The 23,383-nt window shown below is 36.9% G+C and overlaps 1 protein-coding gene across 1 annotated transcript in view; it reads left to right on the top strand.

Annotated features, from left to right (window-relative positions):
* Window positions 1–23,383, top strand: part of VPS50 (VPS50 subunit of EARP/GARPII complex) — a 171,730-nt gene that overhangs the window by 80,712 nt on the left and 67,635 nt on the right. The window contains exons 13-15 of the mRNA XM_004475696.4: window positions 3,466–3,598; window positions 8,421–8,512; window positions 23,209–23,303. Of these exons, the coding sequence (XP_004475753.2) occupies window positions 3,466–3,598; window positions 8,421–8,512; window positions 23,209–23,303 (320 nt within the window). The remainder of the gene's footprint in view (window positions 1–3,465; window positions 3,599–8,420; window positions 8,513–23,208; window positions 23,304–23,383) is intronic.

Below are 23,383 nucleotides of genomic sequence, written 5' to 3'. Positions count from 1 at the left end.
ACTCTGTGTGCCCCTTCCCCCAAGATGGCCGCCTTGTCTATTGCTCATTGTTTTTGGTAGTTGTTTTTGCTTATTGGTTGGTTGTGCTTTTGTGCTTGTTGTCTGCTCGTTGTTTTTGCTTGTTGTCTGCTTTTTTTTTCTTTTTGGCTCGTTGTCTGTATTTTTCTTTTCTTTAGGAGGTGCTGGGAACTGAACCTGGAACCTCCCATGTGGGAGGTAGATGCTCAACTGCTTGAGCCATGTCTGCTCCCCACTGCATATTATTTTTATAACCCACTACCCTGCTGAATTTTTAAATTTCATTGATTCTTCAGGAATTTCCATGTATATTTGCAGATTGAAATAGTTTTGTATCTTCTTTTCCTTTTTTTTTTTTCGCCTTTGTTTTCTGTAGTCTACTTTCATTGGCTAGTACTTACAGAATGTAGTTAAATAGTAATGGAGATAGTGGGCATCCTTCCCTTGTTCCTGACCATAGTAGTCATGCTTTGAATTTCCTCATCTTTAGGAAACATTCATTCTTTATTATTTTCTTTTTGATTTGGAACCAGCTATTTAATTTATAATTAGCAGAGATTTAGCATCTGTTTTAGAGATATGTTTCATATATAACATTGGTGATTTTTACATTAAAGAATATATATTTACTTGTCTTTTTAAAAATATTTTTTCTGTAAAATATTTGTCTTTTTTTTTTAAAGGATACATAGAACACAAAAAATGTTACATTAAAAAATATAAGAGGTTCCTGTATATCCCACCCCCCACCCCCCTCCACTCCTCCTACACCAACAGCCTCTTTCATCGTTGTGGCACATTCATTGCATTTGGTCAGTACATTTTGGAGCACTGCTGCACCGCATGGATTATAGTTTACCTTGTAGTTTACACTCTCCCCCAGTCCATTCAGTGGGTTATGGCAGGGTATATAATGTCCAGCGTCTGTCCCTGCAATATCATTCAAGACAACTCCAAGTCCTGAAAATACCCCCATATCACACCTCTTCTTCCCTCTCCTTGCCCTCAGCAACTCCCATGGCCACTCTCTCCACATCAATGATACAATTCCTTCCATTGCTAGAATCACAATAGTTCTGTAGTAGACTACCAATAAGTCCACTGTGATCCATATTTTATTCCTCCATCCTGTCGATTCTGGGATGGCAATGTCTACTCCACCTCTAATCAAGATGGGGCTTAGATCTCATATGGCTGATGGATGTGATTCTCCTGCTTGCAGTTCTAGATTCTTGTTTCCCTGGGGTGGTGGCTGACCATCCTCACCTCCCTGTTAGCTGACCTAGGTATATCTAATGAACTGGAGAGTAGGTGTTGCAACTCTGCTGAGGCTCAGGGCCCAGCTGGCACATGGCCAGTCCAGAGATTCAAGTCTCCTGAGCATACACCAACCCTAGTGCCAGCCACAGGTTCAGTAAAAGTGACAAAAGGGGCATGTGTAGAGAGGTCACATCTGAGTCCAACTTCATCACACTCAGCCCAAATTCCAAAGTAGGGACTACTGGCAAGGCAGTGAACTCAGAGCCATCTGTCACGACCATAGAACCTGTGTGTGTCCGTTGCCCTCAGGAGCACCAGTACCTGGCATTGTATCTACTTTGGCTGTCTCTGGGATCCTGCTGAGACATGCATAAGTGCTACCCCTCTGAGGACCTCCTGACTCATTTTGAAGTCTCTTAGCCATATAAACTCATTTGTCTTTGCCATTTCCTCCTTTTATTCAAGGTCCTTTTCTAGTTATAATACCAGCTGGTGCTTGGTAGTAATCCCTTGGTGCCTGGGAGGCTCATTTCTGGGAGTCATGTCCCATACTGGGAGGAAGGTAATACATTTACATGCTGAGTTTGACTTAGAGAATGGCCACATTTGAGCAACATGGAACCTTTCAGGAGGTAACTCTTAGGCACCCTGCTGCTCTAGACCTACTTGAAATTTCAAGCACACAGGCCCATAAGCATAGTCATCATTATCAAGGGCCCATCATTAGATCATCCTTCTTCACTGGTCTTTGCCCTTGTGCTTGGGGGATTGTTGCTGTTCCATTGGGGAATGCGACAGAGGTCCGCCAGCTAGGAGCTCAGCACTCCCTCAGTTTTGGGCCTGGGGCCCCCAAAACACCCCAGAGCTCTTAAAGTTGCTGCTGGCTGGGCCTGTGGGCTGGATGAGCTATGTTTTTACTCATTTTTATTAGGTATGGGTTTTGAATTTTATCAAGGGTATTTTTCAGCTTTTATGAGGATAGTCATTGATTTCTTTTTCTTTGCCCTATTAATATAGTGAAATAGATTGATAGATTTTCTAAGATTGAACCACCTTAACATTCTTGGTATTAAACCCCACTTGGGAAGGCTGACTCCAGAGCTTAACCTCCTTTTTTCATTTCCCTCAGTTTAGTTTTAGAGTTTTGACATAGTTACATGAAAGTGTAAGAACTCTTAAAAGTTACTCTTTCCATTACTTGTTAAATGAATGTTTTATTAAATTAGTAGTTTAGAGGAAGGAGGGAGGGACCCTTATAGGGAGCAATATCTTTTTCAAAGACAGAGCCTTCACCTACTGTGACTTTCTTAGCATCAACCACATCAAACTATCTGTAGCTTATTTTTATAACTCTTTACCTCAAATGGCTTACATCAGAGTCTTAACCTTCAGTGTTATATCAGTGTAATTACTTGTTGGTAGATTGATCACAACCTGAAGAAATGCTAGATAATACCAGATTATGAGCTAGTGCTGCATTCTAACAATTGGGCACTATGCAAAGTAGAATAGAGGCCTTTCTCTGCCCGCAGAGAAAAGGGGAAAGTGATAAACTGATAGATTTTACAAAGAAAAGGGGGGGGGGGGGAATTCCATGCATTCCCATGATGGAGAAGATTTGGGATCACATATTGTTTCATAGCAATGTTTATATAAAACATTTTAAAATGTTACTGTCAGATATAGAATATCGCTATCCATTTGGTTTAAAGAATTTAGAGATTGTCAATGGTGCTTATTTTATTTATTTATATGAAATGATTGAATTGTAAAACTGATCACCTTTTTGAAAGTTGTGAACTGAGTTCAAGATTGACGATAAAGCAGTGATTGCATGCTTAGAAGCATGTCTTTGAAAAAATATGAGGAAGTTTACACTCCTGTTTATGAGAATACTTGCTAATTCAATAATTTTTTCATTGACTTTTTAGTTCTGTGAATATAATTTCATTCACAGTATATGTACTGGTATTCCTAATGACTAATAAAAGCCATGTTGAAATGAGAGTTATTTGAAAAGAATTTTCTAATAATTAAATTCCTGTGTTAAATATGTCAGTGGAAGAAATTTTCTTAATTATCATTCTTCGGTGAATTTGATTACTAATGTAATATTTTGTTTGGATTAACTTTAAGTGTGAAAGTAAATGTAATGATTTCAAAGTTGGCTTTTCTTATTTTCTTTAGCACGTTACACCAGACAGCTATATTCCATGCCTTGCTGACCTCTGCAAAGCATTGTGGGAAGTTATGCTTAGCTATTACAGGACTATGGAATGGCATGAGAAGTATGACAGTGAGGATACTACTTCAGCTTCTGGTAGGAAATTACTTTGATTTTATTTGAAATGTTGAGATATAGATATGCCACATTTTTTACAAAGGAGAAAGAAAAGAGGCAGGGTTTAATTTAGGAATTCATAAACTGTAGTAACCATAGATTAAATGATTACTTAAGAAAGTGATTCACCTACTATCAAGGCTCCATTACCTTTGGATATTAACTGGATCAAAGGACTTTATAAGTAGAAGGATCATATCAGTTTGCAAGAATACATGCCAGTGGCCTTAGAATTGAATTATTAGAAGAAGGCTTTTTCTTTGACTATTAAAGATATTTTATTACAAGCTAGTAAAATTTTGGTCTTGTACTGTAACTTTTTATTTACTGTTTATGTTAGTGTTCTCTAGGAAAATAGAACCAACAGGAGATATCTGTAAATATTATGAGATTTTATAAAATTGTCTCACTTGAGTATGGGGATGTGCAAGTCCCAATTTTGTAGGACAGGCTGCAAGATGGGAGCTCTGATGAAGATTTTCAATGAATTCCCCAGGAGAAGCTGGCTGGCTGAATTAGGAATGAAAATTCTCTCTTCTGACTACTAAAATGATCACTTCTCCCTTTAAAGCCTTCAAGTCATTGGATAAGATATCTCTAATTGCTGAAGGCAGTCTCCTCTGTTGATTCTAGATGTAATCAGCCACAGATGTAATCAACTTACTGATAATTTAAGAACAGGAAATATCTTCACAGTAAAAATTGGGCCAGTGCTTGCTTGCTTGCTCAAATAACTGGGCACCATTACCTGAACAAGTTGACACATGAACCTAACCAGCACACTGTTTAAAGTAATGTACACTATTACTATAAATTTACAGGAAAATCATTGTTAAATATTCAATATTAAAAAAAATTATTTGACTAATTTTCAAATTATACTAGTAGAGTTAGAATCTAAAAATTAATAGTTATATTGATATTTTCCTGAAAATACAATAGGACAAATTTCATAAGAGATATTGATGTTTTAAAATATTCATCTTTTTTGAATGGAAAATACAACTTCATATGACTATGATATAGTTAGCTAAAATATAAAAAAAAATCTGAGAAATTTTTATAATGATTAAACATTTATATTGCCTCATTTGTATAATTATATATTTTAACTGATTTTCCTTGAATAATAGGTAAGTACATGTTCACAATACTTCATAAGTAATAAAGGATTTCATCAACTTTTTGTTTAATATGAGCAAAAAGAAATTTTAGTGTACAGACTTTTTGTATCAATTTTTTTTAAATTAGAGAAGGTATTGATTTACAAAAGATCATGCAGGGAAACAGACTTGGCCCAGTGGTTAGGGCGTCCGTCTACCACATGGGAGGTCCGCGGTTCAAACCCTGGGCCTCCCTGACCCGTGTGGAGCTGGCCCATGCGCAGTGCTGATGCACTCAAGGAGTGCCCTGCCACGCAGGTGTGCCCCCCGCATAGGGGAGCGCCATGCGCAAGGAGTGCGCCTGTAAGGAAAGCCGCCCAGCGCGAAAGAGAGTGCAGCCTGCCCAGGAATGGCGCCGCCCACACTTCCCTTGTCGCTGATGACAACAGAAGTGGACAAAGAAACAAGATGCAGCAAATAGACACAGAGAACAGACAACGGGGGCGGGGGCGGGGCAGGAATTAAATAACTCTTTTAAAAAAAAAAAAGATCATGCAGAAAATACAGAGTTCCCATATATCCACCCCCATTTTGACATTTTGCATTAGTGTTGTACTTTTGTTATAGTTGATGAGAGAATATTATTATGATTGTATAATTATCTGTAGTCCACAGGTTACATTAGGGTTCACTGTGGTGTACAGTTCTATGGTTGCTTTTGTTTCTTGTTGTTATTTTTAATTTTTATTCTATCAAAATAATGCCACATAAAATTTCTCCTTTTAACCACATTCAGATATATAATTTATAGGTGTTTATTACGTTCACAATGTTGTGTTACCATCACTACTATACATTACCAAAACTTTCCCATCACCCCAAACAGAAACTCTGTACCAATTAAAAATTAAATCCCCATTCCTTACCCCCATTTTGGACCCTGGTAACCTGTATTCTAGTTTCTAAGTCTATAAATTTCCTTATTCTAATAATTTCATATTGATGAGATCATACAATATTTGCCCTCCTGAATCTTATTTCACTCAACATAATGTCTTCAAGGTTCCACCATGTTGTCATGTGTATCAGAACTTTGTTCCTTTTCAGAGCTGAATAATATTCCATTGTATATATGTACCACATGCTTGTTTATCCATTCCTCGGTTGATGGATACTTGGGTTGCTTCCATCTTTTGCCAGTTGTGGATAATGCCACTATGAACATTGGTATGCAAATATCTGTTTGATTCCCTGTGGAAGGAGTTTGAAATGGTTATGAATTCCAAAAATAGATATTGGATTATGCTGGTGTGATTATGATTAGGGCTTTGAGTCCCCACTCCTTGGTGGGTGGAGACTCACAGATAAAAGACATGGCAAAGGACAGAGTTAGGGGTTTTTGATGATGGAGTTTGATGCTGAAGCCTTAATCTGGAGCCATGGGAAGTAAGCTCGGAGATGAAAGAGAAGCAAGCTGGAAGGGAGGAGCCCTGAACCCAGGAAGAAACAAGTCCTGGGAAGCAAGGAACCCTGAACCCAGAGAGAGGCAAATATTAGGGGGGTTAGGACTCCAACCTAAAGATTGGGTGAGGTGTGTCAATCATCCCAACACTCTTGGAAGGTGAGGTCTGAAGCTTGGTTAACATCCAGATGCTTGATGAGGTTGGAACCAAGAAAATGACCATTGGGCAAGCATGTAGAAAGGGTGGTTTCCCATAAGGCACCAAAAAGAGGAAACCGTCATCTTAAGAATGAACTCTCAGGGAAGCAGACTTAGCCCAATTGATAGGGCATCCGCCTATCACATGGGAGGTCCGCGGTTCAAACCCCGGGCCTCCTTGACCCGTGTGGAGCTGGCCATGCGCAGTGCTGATGCGCGCAAGGAGTGCCGTGCCATGCAGGGGTGTCCCCGCATAGGGGAGCCCCACGTACAAGGAGTGCATCCCTTAAGGAGAGCTGCCCAGTGCAAAAGAAAGTGCAGCCTGCCCAAGAATGGAGCCGCACACAGGGAGAGCTGACGCAGCAAGATGACGCAACAAAAAGAAAAAAAAACCACAGATTCCTGGTGCCGCTGATGAGGATCGAAATGGTCACAGAAGAACACACAGAGACAGAGAGCAAACAACTTGGGGGAGGGAGGAATAAATGAAAAAAAAAAAGAATGAACTCTCAGACTGAAATCGAATGGAGGATGCCCTGCAGGTTTACTGAACTGTAGAGGACCTGTGACTCAGGTTTCCCTCCCAATTTCTCCTTATTGTAATGAAAATGTTTATCCTTTGTCTGTCCATTTGTGTATTGGAAACAGATAAATTGTTTTGTAAGTTTCAGTGGTCTCTGGCAGACAGGACTTTGCCCCAAGACAAACTGTATTTCTTTAAATTGATTGTGATACGATTTAGTATTTGCATTGTTATTGATTTAAGGTTTTTTTGAATATTGTAATGTCTTTTTGGAATTCAGAGGGTGGAGTGTAGCAGTTTGATATTATTGATGAATTCCGAAGAGAAATTTTAGCAAAAAGGACTGCATATGTAAGGATTAAACAGAGTTTTAAGTTTGACTTCCTACCCCAATGAAAATGTTTACATATTCCCATATACATACATATAGACAATTAGCCTAAAGTAAAAAGCAAACTTCACCATGATGAATATATAGGTACTGTTTCCTAATTGTTTTATATCTCATTAAATAATGTACTAAAAAAAGCAAAAAGCAAAGAGAGATGTTGAAATGTTTTTAACAGTTTTCCCATCCAGAAAAAAATAAAGATTGTCAAAACAGGATAAGCTTGTGGAAAACTGAAATCCCAGTTAGCCCAGAAATTCTGTAAATGACCTGAGATTATAAATAAATAAATAAGTAAGTAAGTAAGAAAAATCATGCAGAAAATATACAGAGTTCCCGTATATACCTTGCATTACTGTGGTACCTTTGTAACAGATGATGAAAGAATAGTATTATAATTGTACTATTAATTATAGTAGCCCCATTATACGTTATAAAAATGTTTCTATCACCCCAAACAAATTAACTCTGCATTCCCTTCACCGCCAGGGTCCATAGTAATCTATATTCTAGGTTTTGACTCTATGAAATCCTTTCTTACATAACAGAACTAAAAAAAGGAAAAACAAGTCACAAAAAATTACAAATGAACATTTGCCACAAGCAGCAGAAAAGACCATATGTCTTTTTCTTACATATTTGCTAGTATTCCTTTATGTTTTTCTCTTTTAGGAGAAAAAATCACTTTTTTCTATCTACTTGATTTATTTGTGTGGAGGTAATTTGTAGCTTTCAGTAACTTAGCTCTGGAAACCTGTAGATAACTTTGGCTCATAAAGTATACTAGATACAGATTTTGAAGTTACTAAATCCTACTTTGTATTAGAATACATCTTATTTAGAAATTTGAATTAAATTTAAACTAACTTGATTATACTTAGTCATTAGGGGCATTCTTTATATCTGAAGACAGTGCTTTTTTGTATTGATATAATTCAACAATTGATCTAATTATATCAAAACTAATAAAATTAAAATTTTTCTGCCAAATTTATTATTGTTTAGCATTGAGTGTATTTTCGTATCTTACATAAGCCTGTGATAAGCGAGAGTCCAAATAGAAATTATTTGGAAAATGAAAGTACTTTGAGTACATCTAAAAACGTATAACATCTTTTATTTTTCAGAAGGAAATAATATGATGGGTACTGAAGAAACTAATTTTGATCGTGGCTATGTGAAAAAGAAATTAGAACATGGGCTTACACGAATATGGCAGGTTTGGTTTTTTTAAATTATTTTTCATAAAATCGATATATACCTTTGTATCAAAATTGTTTTAGAAATTCATTTTTAACATTTTCTGCATCTATTTGAATTCTTTGCATCTTTAATCATGTTAGTTTTTCTTAGGAACAAGGCTATCATTTAATTTAATGTCTGTAATTCAATTGGGAATTATATTTCACTTCAAATGGTAGTTAGAAAAAGTCTTTTAATCTGAAAATCTCCATTGGAAATATTCATATATCCTGGATACAATTTTTGTTCTTAGAGTATTAGCAAATTTATGCCTTCCTAAGGAAATCACTTTCTTATTGAGATATTCTGTTTTTATTTCATTTGTTTTTCTCTTACTTTACTTTTCTCTTAATATTAGGGCAGGGATCACTAATTAGGTAGCATAGTTGGGTCAGATTCTAGTATAGAATGAAGAAATTTTTCCTAGGTCAGCGAACTCAGTGCCTTGAGGGTATCTTACATGCTTATTGGTAAAAGTGTCTTAAACTGTCCTTTTGCAGTTTAGTAGCTCAATTGTTATCAGATAATTAAATGTCTTTTGTTGCTTCTTAGATCAAAGTATAATTTTTTTGAAAGTAACTCTTTCGTTCTTTTCAGATTACTTTGAAGTTTAGAAGACTATAGACCCTTTGCCTATGTTATTGTCTTTTACAGTGTATTTTTGATTTTTCTACAGAGGCTGATTTTTAATTCGATAGTCTGTTAATAAGATTTCTTTTTAAATAAATTTTGCAGGAAAATATACCCTGAAAACATAAATTTCCACAGTAACCACTTAGCAGCTATAATTTAGTGTTCTTCTAATTTTTGGTAAATTTATTTTAGAAATACTATTTGAATTTATGCTTTAATATTTAAAACATAATTATGTGACAGTTGTTAACAGTTTTAACTTCCATGTTTTCTTATATGATTGTATAAAAGTAATATTTAGTTTATCATTAATCATTTGGGCTGACTTTTTTCCAACTATTATATATAAAGAATATGAGTTGTTTCTATAGGACCCCAGTTGTACTTAGTTTAAATTGTAGAATCCAGGATAAAATTTTTGGTAATTCTAAATGCTTCTTTGATTTTTGGCAACTTGATGGCATTCCTTATATAGGAAAATCTATTCAATTTGTTTTGGTAAAACTATTCTGAATTAAGCTTTGGTCAGTTTAATGGAAGTCATCATATTTTTGAGTAGAGTATATTGTGTTCTAGGTTTCAAGCTTCAGATTATTTTCATCTTTACCTTTTTTCATATGCCCCACATCCTCAGCCTCAACCCTCAATCAGTTCTTGAACAGGATTTTGCATACTTTAGCAACTCATAGAGTGCTTGTTAAATTGAAATTACAAGGTTCATGCTATTGAAAAAACAGGCATATAAAACAAATGTTTCTTTTTTCTTTAGTGATTTTTTTAATCCCATGTTTTCAGAATATTTTAAAATCCTATTTATGAGCCCAAAAGCTGGCCTAGGAATTCCTTAAATGTTGAAAAATGATTTTATATGCATGCTGCATTCACTTACAAATTTATTAACAAATAAATTGAGAAACTTTATTAATTGACAAAAGGTACTTTTTTTTTTCTTGAATTTTATTCCAGCCTTCTCTGAGTCTACAAAACTCATTCCCATGGTCTCAGGCCCTTGGACAAAATCCTATCAGGCCCAGGAGCACCAATGAAAAGTCATCTTTTTCAGCAGTTACACATCTATTCTTATTTTCAGAGGTTCATAAGAATGCCATAAAAATCTCTATGGTAGACTAAAACTTGACAAACCAAAACCTCAGGTTGGGAGCTGTTCTATTTTTTTCAGTTTGGAGAAATTCAATTCAATGAATTGACTTTCTAGAAACATTAGAACTTAGGAGTTTCAAAGACTACTTTTTTTTTTATAATAATATTTTTTATTCACACACAGTTCATATCCTCCAAACACACAACTATCCTTTTCCCTGGTGCCCTCTAATCAACTTTCTTTCTCGAATTGCTATTTCTAGACATCTCTTTTAAGTGATATCATATAATATTTATCCTTATGTTTCTTGCTTATTTCACTGAAAAAAATATTTTCAAGGTTCTTCTGTGTTGCAGCATGTCTTATAACTTTATTCGTTCCTTATGGGCAGATGACAATCTTTTGGGTGTATGTACCACATTTTGTTTGTCTATTCATTTGCTGATGGAAGTAAATGTTTTTTTGATAATACATTGAGCAGCAAAGTGTGACCTGTTTGAAATCATTTGGCAGCGGTGACCAGTATTGTCCTTAAGATATTTATAGTATTTATTTTTCCATTAAAGCAAACATTCATATATTGCAGAAATATTAATGTGTTTGAATTTGTGATATGTACTGTCCCAGACATCACTTTCTAACATATGAAATCCAGAATTCCAAAGGGTATTTGGCTAAGGATGAATTTAGATAAAGCAGCAAATGAAATAAGAGTTGGAATAAGGGTAGAAAATTTACCTGTAATTTGAGGTGTTTTTTGTTTATTTCAAAGTTTATTCCTCGGACACTGAGGAGTTAGTATATATATATGTACTAGTTATAAATTTTTGTTCCAGACTGTTTACAGGTATATAACCTATATATTCTAATGATTCTTTTTTTTTCTTTCAATTTTTTTCTTCCCCTTCCCTTCCCTGCTGTTTTTGCTGTCTGTGTCCATTCACTGTGTGATCTTCTGTATCTTTATCTTTTTTTGTCTTCTTTTCCCTTCTTTCTCCTCTAGGATTCATTGGTTTTCGATCCTGGGGACCTCTGATGTAGAGAGAGGTTCCCTGTCAGTTGTGCCTCCTCAGTTCCTGGTCTCTGCTGCGCTTCACCTTGACTCTCCCCTTTGTTTCTTTTTTGTTGTGTCATCGTCTTGCTGCGTGATTCACTTGTCCAGAGAACTGCATGGGCACTCGGCTTGCTGCACTAGCACTTGGCTCGCCATGTGGGCACTGGCTCACCGCATGTGCACTGGCTCACCACATAGGCACTCACGAGGATACTCAGCTCACCACATGGGTGCTCGGCTCACCACATGGGCATTTGCATGGGCACTCGGCTCACCACACAGGCACTTGTGCGGGCACTTGGCTCACCATGCAGGCACTCGCGTGAGCACTTGGCTCACGACATGGGCACTTGACTCACTGTGCAGGCACACATATGGGTGCTTGGCTTGCTGTGCAGGCAGTTGGCTCGCACATAGGCACTCGGCTTGCTGCACGGGCACTCAGCTCACCATGTGGGCACTGGCTCACCGTATGTGCACTGGCTCACCACGCAGGCACTCACAAGGGCACTTGGCTCACCACATGGGCACTCAGCTCACCACACAGGCATTTGCACAGGCACTTGGCTCACCGTGCACGCCCTGGCTTGCTGCTAGGGCACTCTCATGGGCACTCAGCTCACTACACAGGCACTCACATGGACATTTGGCTCACCACACAGGCACTTGGCTCACTATGCGGGCACCTGGCTCGCCATGTGGGCACTCGCATGAGCACTTGGCTCAGCAACATGGGTGCTTAGCTCACCACCTGGACACACATATGGGTGCTTGGCTTGCCGCTCAGGCACTTGGCTCACTGTGTGGGCACTTGGCTCACCGTGCAGGCACACTTTCCCTTCTTCTTTTTCACCAGGAAGCCCTAGGGATTGAACCTGGTTCCTCCCATTTGGTTGGCAGAGGCCTTATCACTTAAGCCACATCCGCTTTCCTCTGATGATTCTTAAAAAGTAAATTGGCTTGTGACTTTTGCATCTGGTTAGGATCTAGAATGTTGCAAGAAACCATCTCTCCTACCCTAAACTCAGGAACAAACCAGATAAACTACACAATCGTGTGTGTGTGTGTTTAAATATATATATATATAAATTCCTTAGAGGTGAAGAGGCAAAGAAACCTAAATGACCTAAATAAAGGAAATGGCAATCTCTTCTCTTTTAGTTTACTGGTTGTTAAATCAAATACCACGCAATGGGTTGGCTTAAACAATGGGTATTTATAGGCTCACTGTTTTGAGGCTAGGAGAAGTCTAAAATCAAGGTGTCATCAAGGTGATGCTTCCTTCCAGAAGACTGTGGCATTCTGAGGCTAGCTGCCAGCCATTCTTGGTCCTTGACTTTTCTGTTACATGGCAGTGTACATGGTGCCCTCTCCTGGCTTCTCTAGAATCTCTTGACTTCCAGCGTCTGTCTCCCCCTGGGGCTTTCCCTTTATGTGTCTGAATTTCATTCCACTTATAAAGGACTCCAGTAATTGGATTAAGACCCATCCTGATTCTGTTGGGCCACACCTTAACTGGAGTAGCCTCATCAAAAGTTCCTATTTACAGTGGGTTCACACCCACAGAAATGAATTAAGTTTAAGAACATGTTTTTCTGGGGGACATAGCTCTGAGCCACCACATCTTCCTAGAAGAGACCCACAGCTGTTTTCATCCTGGGGTGGGGGTGGGGATGGGGTTATCGTAGGAGGAGAAATCACAGTAGATGAGAGTAATGGGAAACCAGCCAAATATCTAACAACCTTTTAACAAAAGGTGTATAGGCTGGTGTGGTTGATTAGAACCCTGAGGAACCCCAGCCATAGAGCAAGTCTAGACTCACTTGCCAACTCTTTCCCACAGGCCTTTCCAGAGTGCAGGAGAATAGTTTGTTGAAGGCTGGAGGGAGGGGATAGTTGAGAGAGATCCATTCTGAGATGCACAGAACCTTCCCGCAGTGTGACACTGATGGCTGGGGCTAGAGTTGAAGAGTTGAGAGAAATTCCTCTTTGGAATCCTGGGACTTTACCAAGAATCTGTGGTGACCCTTCAGAAGGCTGAGGGCAGGGCAGTAGGGTGAAGGGATATTTCCGGAGGCATGGAGAGCTGGGATGGGAACTAGAGAGCAAAGAAACTCCCTAGTGACCTAAAAAGCTAAATCAGAGAGTCATCTCCCTCCCTTGGAAAGCTGGTAGCTGGGCTATAAAGTATAAATGGATCAATCTTTAGAGTCTCTGTGCTTGGCTTCCAAGTCCTGTTAAAGGGAAAGGTCTCATCCTGACCTCAGCACATTTTAAGCCGTTAAACTGAATCTAAGTAGAGCTGCAACAAACCCCAGATACATCTCATGTGCAGATCAGGTTGACTCAGACATCTTCTCTACTAGCTGGACAGAAGAAAGTGTGCCTTTTTGGGGAGCGGGTAAATATTTTCTTCACTATCAAATGGTGTCTGGCATAAAATGAAAAATAATGAGGTATGTGAAGATGAAGAAAGTGTAACTTATCATCTGCCTAGGAAATGGCCAATTATAAGATGATCTGTAGAATAATTTAGGCGAGGAATTAGAGACTTTAAAATAACTGATATATTTGTTAAGTAAATGGTTTGTAAACTTAACCATATATCAGAACCACCTTAAGGACTTGTTAAAACATGGATTGATGGCTCCCACCCCCAAAGGTTCGGATTTAGTAGGTCGGGATAGGGCTTAAGAGGTTGCATTTCTATTAAGTTTCTTTGTGCTCCTGATGCTCCTGGTCTAGGGATGACACTTTGAGAATCCCCTTTGTTAAAGATCTGATGGAGGAGGTCAACCAGATGCATGGATAGATGGGGAACTTAAGCAGAGGTGGCAACTATAAATGGGGGTGTCAGGAATTAAAGTCAGAAATGATCATCTTTTTGGTGGGCTTAACAGTAGAGTAGCATGCATGTACTCAGAGTCCCAGAAGGAAAGTAAAATGAGAATGACAGAGGAGATATTTGAGGAGATGATGGCTGAGAATATTCTAAAACTGATGCAGGACAGCAATGCATAAATCCAAGAAACTCAGCAAACTCCAGGCAGAAAACAAAACAAAACAAAAGAAACGACATCACTTAAGCATAGCAAAAGCAAATATAGAGAAACAAAGATAAGGAGAAAATCTTGAAATCATCCAAAGAGCAAAAGAGGCATAAATACAGGAGAACAATCATAAGAATGATGGCTGACTTCTTATCAGAAACAACAAATGACAGTGGCACAGCATCTTTAAAATCCAGAAAGAAAGAAAAAAAAACCAAACTGTCAATCAAGAATTCTATACCGTCTAGTGAAAGTATTTTTCAGAAAAAGAGAAATAAAGACATTTTGAGACAAATAAAAGCTGAAAAAATTGTCTACAGCAGGCCTGCACTGTAAGAAATTTTAAAAAGATGACTTTAGGTTGAAGGGAAATGATAGCAGATGGAAACCTGGATCTGCATGAAGAAATGAAAGCACCAAAAATGGATAAATGCATGGGTAAATAATAAGACCTTTTTGTATGTTTGCTTCTAACTTACAGAAATTTTCAAGAGTAGTACAAATGACTCCAATATAATTTTTATGGAGAGACCTATTCAAAATTTCTCCAATGGAGTCAGAAGTATGCTTTATAGTTAGAGTAAATGGGTCCAATCTAGTGTTACATGTTGTGCTTAGTTGTCATGCCCTTTTCATCTTCTTTAGTTTAGAAGGTGTCCTTAGTCCTTCCTTGGCCTTTATGACTGTATGAATCAGCCAAAGGAGTGCTGATGCAAAATACCAGAAATTGGTTGGTTTTTTTAAAGGTTTTTTATTTGGGGTAGAAGCTTACAGACAACCAGACCATAAAGCATAAGTTACTTCCCTCACCAAAGTCTATTTTTATGTATTGGAAAAAGATGGCTGCCGACGTCTGCAAGGGTTCAGGCTTCCTAGATTCCTTTCTTCCAGGGTCTTGCTTCTCTCTGGATTCAGGGTTCCTTTCTTCCCAGGGCTTGCTTCTTCCTGGGCTCAGCATTCCTCTCTTCCTGGAGTTTCTCTTTCCTCTGTGAGCTTATTTCCCTGAGCTCCAGCTTAAGGCTTCAGCATTAAACTCCAACATCAAAAACGCTCAGCTCTGTCCTTTGCCACCCCAATGATGTGACCCAAACAAAGCCCTGATCATAACTTAATCATGCCCAGGTACAGACCAGATTACAAACATAATCCAGTATCTGTTTTTGAAATTCATAACCATATCAAGCTCCTACACTCCACCCTCTGAATTCCAAAAAGACATTACAATATTTGAAAAAACCTTAAATCAGTAACAATGCAAGTACTAAATCATATCACAATAATTTAAAGAAATACAGTTTGCTTTGGGCAAAGTCCTTTCTGCTATAGACCACTGAAACTTACAAAACAATTTATTTTCAATACACAAATGGATGAACAAAGGATAAACATTTTCATTACAATAAGGAGATATTAGGAGGGAAACATGGGTCATGGGTCCTCTACAGTTCAGAAAACCTGCAGGGCATCCTCCATTCGATTTGAGTCTGAGAGTCCTTCTTAAGATGATGGTTTCTTCTCCTTGGTACCTTATGGGAACCCACCCTTTCCACATGCTTGTCCAACAGCCATTTTCTTGGTTCCACTCTCATCAAGCATTGGGGTGTCGACCAAGCTCCTGACCTTTCCCTCCAAGACTGTTGGGGTGATTGCCATCCCTTACCCAATCTTTGGGCTAGAGTACTAACCCCTGATATAGTGATGTGAAGACAACATTCCCCCTAACCTTTGGCATGCAGGCTCAACCCTCTCAGAGCAATGAGTTGACCACCTGGCCTTCCCTAACCTTGGGCGGACAGGTCCACCCTTCTCAGACCTGTGGGGCATTGAGCTCAACCTCCCTAATCCTTGAGGAATGTGCTTCACCCTCTCCACACGCTGGGGCAGCACATCTCTCCCCAAACATTGGGTAGGAACATCCACCCTCTTCAAATGCTGATGCAAACTCACCCTCACTGTACACATGGGTGGGGTTCCTCTCTTGGTCCAAGGTGATATCTTAATTCCAGATCTCAGTTTCCATGGTTTTCCTTTTAAAGCTGTTTCTCCTTCAGTCTCTCCTTTCCATGTCCCTTTTAGTCCAAGCTGGCAGTGGTTTTGTTCATGCAGCTCTCCCAAAAACCTTGTTGGTCTAGCATGCAAGAAGCAGGGGTCCAAACCATCAGACAGTAAGGCTTTCCACAGGTCTTTCTGAGATAACTGAATCTTCAATTCTGATTTACAAGTGCCAGGCTTAGCTAAGTCCTCCAGTGGGGCACTTTCATCTGGGAGCTTGATTTCCAGAGGCTTGGACTTTCTAGAATCAGTTTCTGTTTCCTCGTGCCTGACAGTTCAGTCCTCAGTATATTTCTCTCATCTAGCATTTTCCTGTAAGCTGCAAGCAGAAGCCAAGTCACATTCTCTGGGTTTACTTTGGAAATTTCTTCAGCTAAATGCCCAGGCTTGCCATTTTCAAATTCTGCCTTCCATAAAACACCAGGAGTTAATTTTGCTAAATTCTCTGCAACTTTAAAACAGAGATTGCCTTTCCTCCAGTTTTCAATAATAGTTTCATTATTTACTTCTAAGGTATCATAAAAGTCTCTTCAGCACCCATATCGCTACCAAAGTTCCTCCAGAAAATACCCCTTACTCATTTATAAAACCCAGCCAGCATTATGGTAATTTCAAAAGCACTACCCCACTACTGGTACCAAATTCTGTATTAGTCAGCCAAAAGGGTGCTGATGTAAAATACCAAAAATTGGTTGGTTTTTATAAAGGATTTTTATTTGGGATAGGAGTTTACAGATACCAGTCCATGAGCATAAGTTACTTCCCTCACCAAAGTATATTTTCATGTGTTTGAGCAAGGTGGCTGCCGATGTCCGTGAGGGTTCAGGCTTCCTGGGTTCCTCTCTTCCAGGATCTTGCTTCTCTCTGGATTCAAGTTTCCTTTCTTCCCAGGGCTTGCTTCTTTCTGGGTTCAGGCTCCTCTCTTCCTGGGGCTTGCTTCTCTTTCCTCTCTTTCCTCTGTGAGCTTACTTCCCAGGGCTCCAGCTTAAGGCTTCAGCATCAAACTCCAACATCAAAAACCCTCAACTCTGTTCTTTGCCATGTCTTTTGTCTTTGATCCTTGTCCACTCAGGGGTGGGGACTGAATGCCCTAATGATGTGGCCAACCAAAGCTCTAATCATAAGTTAATCATGCCCAGGTACAGACCAGATTACAAACATAATCCAATATCTATTTTTTGAATTCATAACCATATCAAACTGCTACAGTGACCGTGGTGCTTTTGAAGATTGCAAGTCAGTTATTTCTGCAGAATGTCCCTCAATTTGAGTTAGTCTGATGTGTTTTTATGAGTAGTTTAAGGTCATGAAGTTTTTTAAAAAGTATGTCATAGAAATGATGTTGTATTCTTCTCACTGCATTGCATCAAATACCATGTGTTTTGAATTTGTCCTGTCACTGATGACATTAACCTTGATTAAGGTAATATGCCTTAAGTGTAAAGTTACTCATTTGCCTTTTATCATCAATAAGTATTTTTTTGGAAGATACATTCCCACAAATATGCCATTTCTTACCCAACTTTCACTTATTAACCTTAGGTTCTACTTGAATAATTTTTAATTATGATGGTTGCCAGTATTTTATGAGCTTTTCTAATTCTCATTCCTTCAACATTCATTGACATTCTGTTTTTATCCACTAGTTTTAACATCTATTGCTGTATCCTGCTTGTACAATTATTATTTTTGACAGTTACCAAGTCATGACTTTCATAATTATTTTTCCTTCAATGTTTATTAGCACTCTACTCTAGGGAAGAGCTGCTCCTTCTCTCCATTTATGTATCCATTTATTTATTTGTATCAGTTTGGGTTCATATATATGCAAATATATATGTGCTTATACATACAATCCATAATCCAATTTATAACCCATTACTAACATAATTTATTTTCATGGGCATATCATCCTGATATGGCCAATTGGAGCCCCCTTCTAGCTGGCTTCTGTGTCCTGCTGACACTTTCTCGTTATTCTTTGTGGACTTTTTTTACTTCCTTGCATAAGATATTCTAGACTTTGTACCTTTCTGCCTGAGCCCTGGTTCCTTTTAGTAGGGAATGGTGTTTAGAAACAAATGATCTGGACTTTAGTCTGGAATGCTTATTGCTAGTGAGGGTCACCATCCAGGCCTTCTCCATGGGCAGAGGACATATATATATGCATACACACAGACACACACACGAAGGTACAGCTTTACATCTGTATTTCTGTATCTGTATATTTTCAAACCATGAGTTTACACTGATACATCCAATTCCGTTCCATCAGTACAGGGCTTATTTTAGCTTCCCCTCTTCCCTACTTTTCATTCTCTTCTCTATCACTGAGAAACATGGCTCCCATTGTCCTCAATATATTTATATAATTGCTCAGCTGTCTTGTTCTTGACCTACCTTCTGACCTTAGCCGCCTTCCTTCCTTGTTGTGGTTGTGACCCAGCCACTGGGTCATTCTGTACCTCCAGGTCTTCCATTCCCCTGATCCACTTTCTTCCCTCTGGGTTTTGACCCTAACTGGAACAAATGGGATGAAACAGTTATAAACATGGTGGAGGTTGTGAATGCATGATAGAATAACAACAGAATATCATTTTGACTTTAGATAGTTTGCATTTAATTTGCTTAGGTCAGAATCATATACATGATGCGTTTGATCTGGGGCATTATAATCATGTGCTGGTGTCATTCAGTGTGAAAGAAGAATTTGTCATTTCGTTTTTCTCAATAACATTGATTGCTGAGTAGCAGTATTACCTTTTGGTTAAGATTCCTAATTCGGTTGATTTTAAATGGCCTTGGCTGATGAAATTTCCCATTACATTGTAAGTACTAAAAGGGCATGCATGTACAGGGATCCATCTTAGCTCCCTCCTTTATAGGGAGGCATAATCTGCACCTGGGGCGTGCTCGGGGCAGTGGCCAGTCATACATTTATCAGTTCACATGCTTCTGGCATCATAGTTTTTCTTTTTTTTTTTTTAATAACATGTCATGCCAAACTTAAATATAGCAAAGAACTTTATCTTTCAATTATAAGTGTGACAATTTGTAGACACTTGTCAATTAAATTTATTATTAAAGAGATAAAAGGTGCTTGAAAAGCAGAGGAGATATTTAACCTTTTTGACATTAAAATGAAAGCCAGCATCATAATCACCTTAATTTTTGAAAGGAAACATTTTTAGAATATTGTATCAGATTTTCCTTGCATTTTGTGTTGACTAGAAGTTTTGAGAAAAAAACCTTATTTTTAAAACAAGATGCCTACCTTCCAGGTAAATTTATTTTTAATATTTCAGGTTTTAGACATTTCAGACAATTTTCAATTATGACTCCTTTATGAATATTATTATTGGCACATGCATTTTAAATTAAAGAATACTTGTTTTTAGTTGATAAAAATGAAATATGAAAATGGTCAATACATAGAATAATATAAAGAGGAAAATATGCATGAACTATCATTCCTAAAATTTAGAGATAACACTTATTAATACTCTGTTTTTCCATATTTTACCTATGATTTCTTTGAAATGTATTTGAAATTATATATATATGTGATTTTTTATTTGGCTTTTTTTAGCTTAATTTTATATCAGAAATATTTTCACTTGTTAGTAAGGTTTCTTCATATGCATAATGTTTAATTGTGGAAAAGGTTGTCTCATTGAATTCTTGAAACAAATTATATTATAAATAAAAACCAAAAATAAGATTTCCATGATTTTCCAATTTATTTATATACTTTAAGAAGATTAGCCATTCCCTGACTATTACACATTTAAGTAATTTCCATTTCTTTATGATGATGATGTCTGCCATTAACAATTCATAAATCTTTAGCCACATTTAGGAGAATTATTTGATCAATAATTTTTTTTGATTTTTTGCTCATCTTTCCACATCACTTCCCAGAAAGGCTGTATCAATTAATCCTCAGTGAGTACTGTCAGTGAGGACATAGTATGTGCCAGATACATAGTGGTGGTGAACCTTTGGTCCTTGACTTCATGGGGATTACCTATGTAACCATGTGAAAGAGCTGGTGTGTCAAAATTTTCTTTTTTAACTTAAAATTTGATGTGTGAGAAACATTTTTAAAGTGTTTTTTACTTCATTTTTTGTTATAGAGAATTCTGGTTGCAATGTTTTTACTTTTTTATCCATTTTTAAAAATGTCCCTTGGGCACTGATATGAAGAACCACGTATCATTCTCTCTTTGAATGGGAATTAGGTTTTATATGTATATCAAATCAAGCTTTGTTAATTGTATTATTCTAACCTATATCCTTATTTGGTTTTTGTTTTCTTTATCTGTGGCATTCTGAGGAAGGAGTATTAATCTTCCAGAATGATTATGGTTTTGTCGTGTTTTTCTTTTATTTCTAAAAGCCTTTGCATTTTATATTTGGATCCTGTGTTGATTGATGATGAAATGTTAATAGCTACTTTACCTTCTTTGTACATAATTCCCTTCATTAATTAAAGAGTGTCCTGAGGCCATTTTCCTTGAATTTTGGTTCATCTTATCTTATAATTATCACTCCTGTGTACATTTTGTTTGTATTTGCCTGGTTAATTTTTGCCCATCCCTTTATTTTACTTGTTTTTGGATAGTGTTTTAGTTGTGTCTCCTGTAAATATAAAAATGACTGGGTTTTGATTTTTGCTTTATTATGATTTTAAGAGAGACAGCTTATCTTTTAATAGGAGAACTGAGTCTATTCATATTTTTCATTAATGTTTCTCTATATTTTTCTGTCTGATACATTGAACACTTAAAAATTTATTAATTAAAATTGTTTTTTGAATTATTTGCTCATGTTTGTGGCTTATTTATCTTATAGAATCTAAATGGCTCATGTGATCATGAATTGATCCTTTATATATCATGTCTTTTTACCTTTTTTTATTATGTTTTGATATAAAAATGGTTAACTTTTTCATAAGGTCGTATATATTAACTTTGTTCTTTGATATATCACAATTCTTAAAATCTTTCCTTTGTAAAGTTTAGCTAAATATTCATCTGTTAATTATAAATGTTCATCAAAACTTAATTGCTCTATCCCTAATACCAAGATACTTTCTAGCTAGAGTACTTAATGGGTGCTCAGAAATTAGTTTTGCATTATTGAATGAATCTATTATTTCTAACTTTAAAATTTTTTTGAAAACATACAAAAACATTTAACTAATCTATTTTGTATTTCTTTTTTTGTGTGATATGAAGAGGGGATTTTTTGCAAAAATCTAGCCAATGTTCCCTTCACCATTAATTGTATAATGTTTCTTTCTTCCCTCTTCATTTGTAATACCTCCTTGTAGCATGGTAGTAGTAGAAGGAGGAGACTCTGAAGGCAGACAGACCTGTATTTAAGTCTTAGCTTTGTCATTCACTAGATATGACAATTACTTGACGTTTTCTTAGTTTCTCTTCAGTTAGAGGATAATAAATGCCTGCTCAGCAAGGCTGTTATGAGGATTAAAGATAAACATTTTTAGCACAACGCTTGACACAAATAGTAAATATTCAGAAAACAGTAGTATTTTACTACTGTTTAAGTTCTTTTATAGGTACTAGCACTACTTCTGTTTTTTTGGTCCTTTTCTACTGATTTATTCATTTATTTTGATATTGCTAGTGTGCTTTTACTATAATTTTTAATATATTTTAATATACAGTTATACAGATTCTCTAAATATTATTTTTATTCCCTCTTTTCAAAGATTTTTTTATAGCAGTTTTTGTATGTTTATTCTTCCAGGTGAATTTTAGGATAATTGTTTAGGAAAAATGTTTCTGCTTTCATTTTGGTTAGAATTTCACTGAACCTATGCAATAATTTGAAAAACTTCCTATCTTTACACCATTTAGTCACCCATCCAGCTGTCTCAATTAATTGTAATTTCTTTTGGTTCTCATTAGAAGTGTTAGCATTTTTTGTTTTCTTTGTTTTGTTTTTGAGGTACTGGGGCTGGGGATTGAACCCAGGACCTCATATGTGGGAAGCCAGTGCTCAACTGCTGATCCACATTGGCTCTCCTAAGTTGGTTTTTTCGTTTGTTTGCTTGTTGTTTTTTTGTTTTATTTTGCTTTTAGGAGGCACTGGGAACTGAACCCAGTACCTCCCATGTGGAAAGCAGGCACTCAACCGCTTGAGCCACATTTGTTCCCTAGAACTGTTAGTTTTTTAATATATAGGTCTGATATTTCTTATTCAAGTTATTCATAAGCATATTATATTTTTATCTCTATTTTAAATGGAATCTCTTTCTCTATTCTAAGGCACTATAGTAGTTGTGTACTTGATAGCTTTCAATTTTTATGTTATGTTTTATATAGTCAGTTCACATAGCTAAACTACTATGATTATATTAATATAATCTTACTAATTATAATATGTTTAAATTTATTATCTTGGGCTGTCAAGCCACCCTAACCATGAACAGATAATGATGATTTCTGTCCTTATATTCAGTATGAGGATGTAATTCTTCACATATTTAGGTGTGTTTGTGTGTATTTTACATTGGATTGGAAATTATAGAACCATGTTATGATGATAATTGTGGCCTTTATTACTTTGCGTCTCATATTCATGGATTGTCTCTGTTATATCACCCTTAAGGATGTTGACTGTTGACCTAAATAGATATTCTTTATCAAATTAGAATATGTTCCTGTCTTATTTTAATGCATAACATTAAATTGTTCTGAGAACTTATTTTCTATATTTTGGATCACTTGAAATGGTTTTTTTTTTCCTTATAGGATGTTCAGCTAAAAGTTAAAACATACCTGCTTGGTACTGACTTGTCCATATTCAAATATGATGATTTCATCTTTGTCTTGGATATAATCAGAAGGTAAGTGTTTGAGATCTTCCTTGCTTTATTCTTTAGTGATTAAAGAAATCATGAATCAGTGAGTTATGTAAAACTTCTTC

Source organism: Dasypus novemcinctus, chromosome 5, assembly GCF_030445035.2.
Source record: "Dasypus novemcinctus isolate mDasNov1 chromosome 5, mDasNov1.1.hap2, whole genome shotgun sequence".
Lineage (NCBI taxonomy): Eukaryota > Metazoa > Chordata > Mammalia > Cingulata > Dasypodidae > Dasypus > Dasypus novemcinctus.
The sequence above is the reverse complement of the archived record's forward strand: the minus strand, read 5'-3'. Positions and strand labels throughout refer to the sequence as shown.